Genomic DNA, 12,150 nt, shown 5'->3' on the forward strand with positions numbered 1-12,150 from the left:
TTCACTGCCCAGAGTCTCCCCTGAAACCCGCACTCGGGGACTCGTTCTCTGGGTCCCGCGAAGTCGGAACAGACCTCGCTCCGCAGCCCCGGCCCCGCCCCCACACCCGCCCCTCGGCCCCGCCCCCGCCCCTCGGCCCCGCCCCGCCCCAGCTCCGGCACCGCCTAAGGCCGCGCGCATGCGCAGAACGCCCGCTCGCCGGCCACGCCCCTGCCACGACCCCGCCGGCGCCAAACATCCGGCGGGCCGACCGTTCGTCCGCGCTGGCCAATCAGAGTGCACTCTGGCCCTTAGATCCCGCCCCACCGCGCGCGCAGCCAATCGCCGGTCCCGGCGCGCAGCGGCGGTGAATTCAAAGGGCGGTGGGGGCGGCGGGCGGAAGAGCCGAGGCTCGGGCGGCGGGGATGGCGGAGGCGGAGGCGGAGGTCGGGGCGCGCGCCCAGGCGCTCGAGTAAGCCGGGGGACGGCGGGGAGGGCCGGGGGGGAGGGCTGCTCCCGGCCCGGGGTCCCCGCGCGCCGCCTGCCTCGGCCACGCTGGACGCGTCTGCCGGGGTCGCTCAGCCTCCGAGGCCGCGGCGCGCGCACACGGGCCCCGCTGGGCCGCCGGGTCGGGGCGCCGCGGTCCCGGGGGAGGCGGGGGGGCGGGCAAGGTGCCGGCGCCAGCCCAGCGCGGCCCCTCCCTTCCCGGCCCCGCGTCTCCGACTGACTCCGGAGAGGGCAGCCCCCCCCGCCCCCGGCTCTGCCCGCCGTGCTCAGGCAGCGGTCCCGTGTCCGCCCTGGGCCTGTGCCCACAGCCCCGCGGCCTGCAGCTCAGGGCAGCTCCGCGCCTCCGCGCAGGGAGAGCCGTTGGGGCCTGTCCGGCGCCCCTGAGTCTGCAGCCACCACCCCCCCCCTCCGCCCCGCCCCATCTCTTGCCCTCAGGGCCCTGGCCGCGCTGGGGGACATCCTGGAGCCCGTGGGCCGGCAAGAGGAGGTAGAGCTGCCAGCCCAGATCCTGGCGGAGTTCGTGATGGTAAGTGCAGCACGAGAAGCTAGGGACCGCCCCCAGGGCCCCGGGGCAGCGCCCACTCCGCCTGTGCTGTCCCCTGCCCACTCCCCGAACAGGACTCCCGGAAGAAGGACAAGCTGCTCTGCAGTCAGCTTCAGGTAGTAGACTTCCTGCAGAACTTCCTGGCTCAGGAGGGCATCGTCCAGGGACTAGACCCCTTGGCTTCTGAAGACACGAGCCGTGAGTAGGCGGGGGGGCTGGGATGGGAAAGGAGCAGACGCCTGTCAGGTCAGCTCCTTGGTTGATGGGAAGACCCAGGCCTCGGTGTTGCCGACGGGCAGGCCAGTCTCCCTTGTGTTCTGATCCGTGGTGGCTCCTTCCAGGGCAGAAGGCACTTGCAGTCAAGGAGCAATGGAAAGAGCTGAAGGCCACTTACCAGGAGCACGTGGAAGCCATCACAGGTGCCCTGACCCAGGCCCTGGCCAAGACGGAGGAGGCGCAGAGCAAGCGGGTGCAGCTCCAGGAAGCCCTGGAACAGCTCCAGGCCAAGGTGCAGCCAGGCTGAGGGATGGAGGGAGGAGAGGGCAGGCGTGCTGGGTGGGACCCACCAACCACCTCCCAGAATCCAGCTAGGAGAACACTCCTCCTCTGCTTGTTCCCCTCCTGTGCTTACCTGCAGAAGCAAGTGGCCATGGAGAGAGCGAGAACAGCCCAGAAGCAGTGGCAGCTGCAACAGGTAGGTCCACACCCCGAGGAGCATGTTCCATTCCTACCACTACGCCATTGCATGGGCTCTGTCATCTGCCTGAAAGACCTCTGCCCCCCTCTTCCCTCGTGAGGCATGTAGCATGGGTGGTAGCATAGAGGTGCCAGCACGGCCTCAGTGGTAGTGTTGCCGCTCACTGTGCATGACGTCGGGCCGTCCCCTCACTTCCTGTGCTGCTCCTATGTCTGTGAAGTGGAGGCAACACTAGCACCTGCTCTGTAGGATTAAGTTGATCAAGTCATTAGTGTAGCAAGTACTGGAAGGAACACTCTGCACATATGGCAGGTAGCAAACTAAGTGTTACCATTCTTGTGTCTGTGTCCTCCAAAATGCGTCACACTGGGATAGTGTGTTCTGACCCTACTATTTCTCTAGGCCCCTTGTTTTGCCTGAGGGTGGGTAGGGTCCCTCTTTCCATCTGTGGGTATCCTCCCCAAGTTGGATGTAGCCTGGAGTGCTCTGAGACGGGCGAACCTGGCGAGCTGTGTCTGGTTCTCATTCCTCTTAGGAGAAGCGTCTGCAGCATCTGGCAGAGGCTTCAGCAGAGGTGAGACAGCGGCAGAGAGGAGCTCAGCAGGAGCTTGAGCGGCTGCGTCAGGAACTTGGAGCCTTACAACAGCAGGCCGGGCAGAAGCGGGACAGGCTTCAGAGGTGAGGCTGGGAGTGTGGGCTGCCGACCCAGCGTGCCCCAGTTTCCTCCCTCTACCACCCACCTCTTCCTGCCAGGCACCAGACCTTCCTCCGGCTGCTGCACATACTGCAGGGTGAGCCACTGCTCCCCGGGGCAGAGACGGAGCGGCCTCAAGAGCTGGGTATTCCTGAGGCTAAGCCCCGGGAGCAGAACACTGGGGATGCTGTGGGGAAAGACAGGAGTGTGCCATCCCAGGTGAGTGAGCGATGGGCAGGAGCAGGGACGGGGATGAAGAAGGCAGGAGACAGGCCTTACTGCCCACCCCCACCCCCGACCCATACCACATTTCCCTTCCCAAGGCCGATGGCCTGCAGCCTGCCCGAGGGACAAGCTCACGTTGGTTTCCTGAGGGACAGCAACATGGGAAAGGAACGTAGAGCAGGTAAGACACTGGCTCAGACCCTTGTGTCCTGGATTGCAGGTACGGTGGAGGGAGGACCTGGTGTCTCCTGTCTCTGCATCAGAGCTCTGTTTCCACCAAGGGGATTGCAGGTGGGAAGGGGCAGGGACTTAGCTTGTGGTTGAAGCACAGCCCCATGTCCTGTGCCCAGTCTGCCCTGGGCTAACCCCTCTCTGTCCTCCCAGCCCCTCCGGTCCCACCCTTTTTGCCGGGTGGACGTGAAACTTCTGAGTACAGCCTGATTTCTGACCGTGACCCAGGTGCAGGTGGGCTCTGGGTTGTTGATGAAAAGCCGTAGGGCTCTGTGAGTTCTCTCTTTTGTGTTCACATGTTGGTGGGAAGAGCCACACACTGAAAGGCCAACAATGTGACAGGTGCTGGGACGGGCGTGAATGGAGAGGGTGCTGGTGGGACGGGGCCCTGGCCTGGAGCCTTGGGGCTTGCTCGTCCAAGTCCATAGGAATCACACGGGCTGAGCTGATCGGTTCTGGGAGGGGGAGAAGGCCTTGTGCAGGTGGCTAGATGTGGGAAGGTCATTTTAATTGCTGACCCAGATATTGATGGAATCTGTGTTTTGCGCCGGGCCCCTTGCCATGAACTGGAGCTACAGCAGTGGGCTTGTCTGATGAGTCCTGCGCTCTGTGGAGCATCCTGAGCACGGACGTGTAAACAGGTCAATACCTGATTGCAGGGTGTGGCAAACGTGCTGAACACCAGCTATAACAAGAGCATGATGAATTCAGAGCCGTGGTAAGAGAGCGGAGAGACCCTCCTCTCTCTGTGAGTTCACACACACAAATATGTGTTGTGTGTGTGCGTGCGGTGCTGGGCGTAGGGCCAGCATGGGGACGGCGTGGAGACGGGAGACCAGGGCCCTGGGAGCCCGTTGTCCACCTGCGGACAGGACTAGTGTGTGCAAGAAAGACCTAGGCTTCTTTGAGAAAGACGCACCGGGGCCTTGTGGCGAGAGGCCATGGTCTGGTGTCTCAGGCCAGGTGCCTTCTCTTGGGAAGAGGTTGGGATCCTCGTGTGCACTCGGATCATATGCTCTGCTCCTCTCCCCAGTTGTCCTCTTAAATGCCTTGGCCTCATTACGTAGGGCGTGCACAGATCCTGATCCTAGAGAAGTGCCCTCAATCCTCAGACCCCTCACTCCATCCTGATGTGGTCCTCGAAGACCTCTAATATCCACCCCACTCGGTGCCTACGTAAGGGCGCCAAGGCATTTAAAAGGACGTTGGAAGGAAGAACAGAGCATCTGATGAGACTGCACGTGGTCCTGAATGCAGCCTTCTAGAGGTCTGCCTGCCTCCGTCCTGCCCCATCCCCCACGTTCAGGTTTATGTCTGTCATCTCGTAGACCCTGAAGCTTTTACAGCAGGCAGAGGGAGCAGGAGCATGCCCTGGGAATGGAGGGTCTGCTGGGGCCACTGGGGTGTGGGGTGGGATAGTGCTGAGTCACATTCCCTGCACATGGCGAATGTACCCCCTGCAGGGCTGCGTGCAGAGGTCAGGGATGATAACCATGAGATGCTCCTGGCGAGTCAGGGACTGGGAGAGACGGGGCTGAGACGGACACAGTCCACCTGTGAGGCCGAAGGGGAGAGGGGCCTGGGTGTTTCCTGGCCGGGGTGGTCCATTGCCTGGATCCTTGGGTCTGACTCCCACTCAGGAGTTGGGGTTTCATGTAGAGCTGGATCTCAGAGGCCCTGGTACACTATGTGCAGGGTGGGGGGCTTCCCCTGGGAACCTGTGTCTTGCACGCAGACGCAGAGCCCTGTGAGTGGATGGTGTCCTCTTCCTCCTCCATGTGACCAAGGTCGAAGGTCAAGGGATAGGGAGACCAGTGAGGGACAGGGAGGGAGGGATGCTCTGTTCACCACAAAACGGGGAGTGGCCCTAGTCCCACCACAGAAAAGCTCTCTGATTTCCATAAGAATGAAGTTTTCCTTTCAAACAAAATTTCTGTTGGTGGCAAATACTATTTTGCTGTGGCTGTTTTTTTTTTTTTTTTTTTTTTTTTTTTTTGAGTTTTTACTTCCTATTTCCTAGCTACTGTAATATTTTTCTATGAGTTTCTCATTTCTAATTTTTTAAACTTATTGGTATAGTTGTCATGATATTTTTTATCTTAAGATCTGCAGCCTGTTGTAGGATGGCCTGATTATATTCCTGGTGTTTTGCGCCTTATCTGACTTTCCCTTTGATCTATCTTCAGACGTTCATTCATCTCAAATATTTCAAGAGTCAAGGCCGGCTTCGTGATCCACTGTCGTATGTCTACTCTGACACTCATCGGTTTGTACTCCTGTCTTGGGCCTCTCCTACGTTCTCTCTCGTACTTTTTTCGTAAACATCTAATTTGTATCGGTTGATAACTGTGTGTATTTGGATCTTGATGTGTTTTCTCAAATAAACCTGGAAGGCTATACATTTCTTTTAGTTTTCTCTAAATATTTGTACATTCACTTCACAGAATTTTCTGTTTCTCATTATAATGATTTGATTTGTGAGTTTCTTGGGAAGATAATGTAAATTTATTCTAATTTGGTCGGAGAACATCATCTATATAATAAAAACTTTGAAATTTGACGAGGAAAGTAGTTGCGGCCGTGAATGCGGTCTGGCTCTGTGTCTTTGTGTTTCACGTGGAGGTGAAAAGCGTGTCTGTTTAGGAATTGCCACCTGTGGTGGTTTTTGTGCATCTGTTAGGTTATGCTTGTTACGCTTTCCGTTAATCTTCTATATACTTACTTTTTGCTTTCTGATGATCACCTTCCGAGGGGTGTGTTGGGGTCTCCAGGTAGGAGAGTGGATTTATTTCCTACAGTTCTGGTCAATGGCTCTATGTGCTCTGTGGCTACTTTCTTCGGGCGCGACAAGTTTACACCGTGTCTTTCTTCCAGGCTGGATGTGGCTGTTCCGTGGGGGCCACCTTCATCCCCGGCTGGGCCCCGGCTCCAGGTCTGATGGACACCAGCACCGCCTGGCAGCTCCCCATTCATCCTTTGCTTGCACGGCTCCTACAACGTTTTCAGTTTCAACCTTTCTTTATCCTATGTTTGTCACTTTTAGTCTATATTTAAACATCTAGTTTCATAATTTTTGTCCCTAAGATTTCGTATTTGTGTCCATTTTTACTTTCTCTCTTGTGTTTTATAAATTCCTTTTTTGCCTTTGGTTTTATTTTTTTATCATTTTGTTCATTCCTTTTATCGTTTTTCTTCTGAAGTGCCTCACTGATGATTATTCCCGCTTAGCTTTGGTAGTCAGTAAAGTCTAGAGTTAAGTGTAAGGGGTCTCCATCTCCCTAAACAAGTACGGAAGCTTAGATGACTTGACCATTGACGATACCCTGAACTAATGAGGTATTTCTGTGCAGTGTATTCCTTCTAGCTTATTCTGTTCTCGCAGCCGGACTTCCTGTTCTGTACGGTGTTTTGTGCACATTCACTCGTTTACTTTGGTTTGTTTTGCCCACTTGATCTTTATACGTCAGGGCTCTCCTATGGGCATTCATTTGTTTATTCATTCATTCTGCTTGCAGTTTGTTGGGCTTGCTGTTCCTATTCTTTTGAAGAAGAATAAGGGAAATCGTATTTGATTAAAAGTTTGGTTGCTATCATGAGATTTTCTGTTTTACTCCTTCCACACATCTCTACCCCATCTCAGGAATTTTCAGAAACTAATTCGTTAATTAATTCTAACTGTTGGAGCGGTGGTGGCGGCGGTCTGCAGAAGTGGGTAGTGAAACAAATGTGACGTTTATAACAAGGAAGGGCTGGTAGGGATTCAGTAATTCTGATAATCATTATTAAAAGTCGTATACCTCTTGTCTAGGAGAACAGCTAAAGCTGTGGGGTTCCATGTGCCTCAGGAAACAGTTTTGTTTTCTATCTAAGTAATGAAATTAGTTTTGTTTGCTCTTGGATACTATCCACGGTGTTACTGGTGTGAGTCACAGCACCTGCCGTCGAGCAGTCACGTTGCCGAGCTGTACGGGGGACAGTCTGGCAGATGGTAGTGAGAATCTCCTTACAGGGTTTGCAATTTCTGGCAAATATCTTGACTTGTTTGTTCTTCTGAAATTGTGTGTGTGTGTGTGTGCATGTGTGTGCACATACCCAGTCATATTCATGCAAGATGTGTTCCTTTATATTCTGAGAAAAAGTTGATAATTACATGTATATTCAGAATTCTACTGACTCGATAATTTTTTTCTATTAGTATTTGTTGATGATGGACTTAAACTTTTCTAAGCACCTATATGTCAGTTACTCTTCCATTTTTTAATAAAAAATATTTTTGACATGTAACATTGAGTAAATTTAGTATGTAAAACATCTTAATTTGATAGTATATGTCTTATACAGTGATTGCCATTGTGGTGTAGAGGTCCATAGTGAGCACCTCTGTCACACTATTTATCATTTCTTCTAGTGGTTGGGATAATTCTAGTCTCAGCAAGTTTGAGGAGGATCTTACAAGACCGTCTCTGTTCATTACGCTGTACATTAGATCTTTAGGCCCTATTTACTTCTCAGTGCAAGTGTGTCCCTTATGCAGTGTCAGTCCTATTTCTCACCCCCTCATCATTGGGTAATCACGAATTCTGTTTTCAGGAGTCTGGCTTTTTTAGATTCCACATGCAAGTATCTCATCCATTACTTGCCTTTCTGTGACCTACCTCACAGTATAATTACTCAAGGTCTATCCATGTTGTCTCAAATGGCAAGATTTCCCTCATGTGGCTGGATAACGTATAATATGTGTATATACGTGAATAGATACCATATACATGGATAATATTAAATATAACATAAATGCATCGCATCAGTTCATCCAAGGATGAACATCTAGGTTGTTTCCGCATCCCCTCTATTATGAATAATGCTGCAGTAAACATGGGAGTTCAGATATGTCTTTCAAAAATTGTTTTCATTTCCTTTTTTTTTTTTTTTTTGTTTTCATTTCCTTTGGGTGTATACATAGAAACAGAGTTGCCAGGTCATGTGGAAGATATGTTTTTAATTGTTGAGGAACGTCTGTATTATTCTATATATTGGCTGAACCAATACACATTCCCACCAACGGTTAGAAAGAGTCCCCTTTTCTCCACATCCATACGTGTTGTGTCTTCTTGATACGAGCCCATCTAACAGGTATGAGGTGATACCTCAGGGTGGTCTTTTTTTTTTTTTTTTTTTTTAAGATTTTATTTATTTGTTCATGAGAGACACAGAGAGAGAGAGGCAGAGACCCAGGCAGAGGGAGAAGCAGGCTCCATGCAGGGAGCCTGACATGGGACTCGATCCTGGGGCTCCAGGATCAGGCTCCGGGCAGAAGACAGTGCTAAACCGCTGAGCCACGGGGGCTGCCCCTTGATTTGCATTTCCCTGATAAGTGATGTTGAGCATTTGTTTATGTACCTGTCTGCAATGGATGTCTTTTGAGAAGTGTCTGTTTAGTTACTGTAGCCGTATATTGTTTTTAATCATACTGTTTGTTTTTTTGTTACTGAGTAGCCGTATATTGTTTTTAATCATACTGTTTGTTTTTTTGTTACTGAGTTGTCAGAATTGCTTATTTTTTGGATATTAACCCCTGTTAGATATATGTGGTTTGCAAAAATGTTCTCCCCTTCTGTAGGTTGCCTTTTCATTTTGTTACTTGTTTTTGTTTCTTTGTTTTGCTGTGCAGAAGCTTCTTAAGCTTTATATACTCCCATTTGCTGATTTTTGTTTTTGGAATAGTTTGAGAATACTTGGCATTAATTCTTCTTTCAATGTTTGTTAGAATTTACTGGTGAAGCCATCTGCTCCTAGAGTTTTCTGTGTTAGGTATTTGATTACTGATTGAATTACTTTAGTAGTTATTGGTCCGTTCAGATTTTCTCTTTTCCTTATTCAGTCTTTGTGTATATTGTGTTACTAGAGATTCATCCATTTCTTATAGGTTTTACTTGCTGGCATATGTTTGTTTATCATAGTGTGTTAAGATCCTACATATTTCTGTATGAATTGATTTCTAATTTTATTTATTTGAATCTTCTGTCTTTTTAGTCTAGCAAAAGATTTGTCAATTTTGTTTATCTTTTTGAAAAGCCAGCTTGTAATTTCATTGATCCTTTCCATTGTTTTTTTGGTCTCTATTCCATTTATTTCTCCTGTGATCATTATTATTATCTTCTTTTTGCTAACTTTGAACTTAATTTGTTCTTCTTTTTCTAGTTCCTTCATGTAAAATTAGTTTTTTTATTTGAGATCATTCTAATTTCTTAATGTTTGCATTTATCACTATAAACTTTCTTCCCAGAATTGCTTTTGCAGCATCCCATAGGATTTGATATATTTCCATTTTCTTTTGTTTCCGGATAATTTTTTATTTCCCTTTTGATTTTTCCTTTGATCCAGAGGTTGTTCAGAAGAGTGTTGTTTAGTTCCCACATATTTGAAGAATTTTCACTTTTTCTCTTATTTTATTTTTCTAAAGTAGCCTCCACACTCAACAGAGGGCTTAAACCCACATCACCCACATCACCCACATCACCCACATCAAGAGTTGCACTCTCCACCAACTGAGCCAGCCAGGCACCCTTCAGCTTTTCTCTACTGAGTCCTCATTTATACCATTGTGGCCAGAAAAGATCCTTGATATGATTTCAGTCTCCTTAAATTTGCTAGGATTTGTTTTGCATCCTGTCATACGATGTTCCCTAGAGGATGTTCCACGTGCACTTGAGAAGAATGTGTATGCTGCTGCTGGGGATGGGATGTTGTATGTATGTCCGTTAGCCATTTGGTCTAAGACGTGGTTCAATACCAGTGTTTCTTTGTTGATTTTCTGTCTAGATCATCTCTCCATTGCTGACCTTGGAGCGTTGAAGTTAACTAGTATTTTTGAGGTGGTGTCTGTTTCTCCCTTCACACCTGTTCGTATTTGCTTACTGTGTTTAGTTGTCCCAATGGTGAGTGCATAAATGTTTATGATTTTATCTTCTTGATTTATTGAGCCCTTTATCATTATATGACAGCCTTCTTTGTCCCTTGTTACTGTTTCTGGCTTGATGTCTATTTTCTCTGATTATATATGGCTACTCTTGCTTTTTTTAGATTTCCACTTGCATGGAGGATCTTCTTTCATCTCTTCACTTTGAGCCTGTGTGTGTGTTGAGAGCTGAAATGACCCAACGTATGTTTGGGTCTTGTTTTTTTATCCATTGAGTCACTCTGTGCCTTTGATTGGATAACTCAGTCCACTCATTTTGGAGCGATTATTGATAGGGAAGGACTTGCAATGGCCAACTTACTGTTTGCTTTCTGGTGGTTTTCCATGGTGATTATTAGCTCAGTGCCCCTTGCCCCTCCTTTTTTACTGTTTTGTGAATCTAGTCTAAATTTTTGCTTTGTGACTGCCATGAGGTTTATGTAAAACATGTCATAGATAAAACATCATTTTATGCTGAAAGCAGCTTATCTTCATTCCTTTATAAAGGCTCCACCCTTTTATTCCTCCCCTTTTTTTTAAATGTCAGTTTACTGATTTTATAATGTGAATTTGTTGACAAAGTATAGTAGCAACAGTGCTGTTATAATGCAGGGCTAGGGTTTTCCGATTCTGTAGCAGGGTGTGGTGTCCTTTCATAGGTTTTTGCGTCACTGATTAGCATCTTTTCATTTCAGCTCGAAGAACTCCTTTTAGCATTTCTTTCAAGTCAAGTCTTGTGGGGACTTTGCTTTAGCTTTTGTTTATCTGGAAAAGCCTTTATTTCTCTTTCATATCTGAAGGGTAGTTTTGCCAGGTAAAGTACATTTGCCTGGCAATTTTTATTTTTCAGCACTTTGAATATGGTATTCTACTCTGTCCAGGCTTGTGGAGTTTCTGCTGAGAAATCTGCCAATAGGGTTCCTTTGCTGGATTACTTTCCTTTCCCTGGCTGCCTTTAAGGTTCTTTAGCATTGATTTTCAACAGTTTCATTATAATAAGATCTTTTTGCATTGAGATAATAGGGTATTGTCATTTTGTGGCCTCATACCAATTTCTTCCCAGGTTTGGGAAGTTTCCAGCTATTATTTCTACCTCCGTTCTCCCCTTTGCTACTTCTAGTACACCAGTTACTCTTGTATTTGCCTTTTTGGCGTTTTTGATTGAAATTTACAGCTTTTGCAGGGTTTCTTCACTATTTAAAATCTTAGTTTTCTCTCCTCATTGAACTGAATTATTTCTACATCTCTATCCTCCAGGTCACTTACTCTCTTTTCCATCTCGTCTGCCAGTTATTTATGCTTCATTCCCTATCTCATTTATTGAATTATTCAGTTCTAGAATTTGTTTGGCTCTTCTTTATAACTTTAATAATCTCTTTGATAACTACTCTGTTCATTAATCTTGTTCCCGAGTTCACTGAATTACCGTCTTGAGCTTTCTTGTAGCTTGTTGAATATCTTCACATCAACTACTTCAAATTCTTTTATCAGTTAGATTGTAGTATTCTGTGCCTTTGGGTTTGGCTGCCAGATAATTATTTGTGTGCTATCCTATTTCCTTGATTGTTCATGGTGTTTGAAGACATGGACTTCTGCTTCAGCGTTTGAAGTAGCAATCACCTTCCTTAATTAAGGTTTTATGTGTACTTTGGATCTTCTGATTTAACAGGGTGGCCATTAGAAACCTTTCTTTTTCATTGTGGAAGGTGGCGCTGTAGCTCATTGGTGGTTTTTCCTGTAATAGTTGGTTCTTGTGGATGCATTTGGCTGGTGGCAGAGTGGGGGGAGTTGTGGGCTTGGCATCTGGGGCTTTGGGGTGCCCTGGGCCTGGCATTGCATCCTCACGTGGGACGTATCCAGAGGTCCATGGGTGGTCCTCCTGCTGAAACTCTGAAGCAGATGGCAGGAAACCCGTTCCTTCACTGCATGTTGGTATTCTCTGTTGACTCCTTCCCCTTCCTCTTGTCCCCTCAGTCACAGGTCCCTCCTCATAAACCCAAGTGCTACTGGGGGGCGAGGGGTCCGTCCTGCTACGGCCTCTGCAGCTGCCTCCAGTGTCACTCTGCCAACGAGGGGCATGGTGTGGGCCTTTGCCGTGCAGCGTGTGTATCTCTAGAACTTAGTTCTCAGTCGCTAGGGTGAGATATCTTTGTTAAATACTCTTCACAAACTGTGTTTTCTATCAGACATCTTTTACAATATTTAATTTTTGTTTGGAAACCTAAGTTTAAAGCTGTTTAATGTTGTGTTGTTTCTTCTAGCTAGATATCTTACATATATTCTAAGCTATGAAGGCAGGTATTATTCTCTCTTTATAA

The 12,150-nt window shown here is 48.0% G+C and overlaps 1 protein-coding gene across 26 annotated transcripts in view; it reads left to right on the top strand.

The window, feature by feature from the left end:
* Positions 1 to 379: 379 nt before the first annotated feature.
* Positions 380 to 12,150, top strand: part of ZWINT (ZW10 interacting kinetochore protein) — a 56,798-nt gene continuing 45,027 nt past the window's right edge. For 12 of the 26 annotated variants that reach the window (XR_005379499.1, XR_005379500.1, XR_005379498.1 and 9 more), the window contains exons 1-8: positions 381 to 451; positions 922 to 1,012; positions 1,105 to 1,228; positions 1,372 to 1,538; positions 1,668 to 1,724; positions 2,263 to 2,405; positions 2,481 to 2,640; positions 2,867 to 2,937. Coding sequence is in view for 13 of the 26 variants with exons in the window: in XM_038576012.1 (XP_038431940.1) it covers positions 405 to 451; positions 922 to 1,012; positions 1,105 to 1,228; positions 1,372 to 1,538; positions 1,668 to 1,724; positions 2,263 to 2,405; positions 2,481 to 2,640; positions 2,867 to 2,937 (860 nt within the window). In the remaining 13 variants the exon portion in view is untranslated. Of the gene's footprint in view, positions 452 to 921; positions 1,013 to 1,104; positions 1,229 to 1,371; positions 1,539 to 1,667; positions 1,725 to 2,262; positions 2,406 to 2,480; positions 2,641 to 2,744; positions 2,828 to 2,866; positions 2,938 to 5,063; positions 5,277 to 5,751; positions 6,474 to 12,150 lie in introns of those variants that run through there. The other 14 variants (XR_005379508.1, XR_005379509.1, XR_005379510.1 and 11 more) reach the window with 5 other exon arrangements.

The sequence above is a fragment of the Canis lupus genome, chromosome 26 (genome assembly GCF_011100685.1).
Source record: "Canis lupus familiaris isolate Mischka breed German Shepherd chromosome 26, alternate assembly UU_Cfam_GSD_1.0, whole genome shotgun sequence".
NCBI lineage: Eukaryota > Metazoa > Chordata > Mammalia > Carnivora > Canidae > Canis > Canis lupus.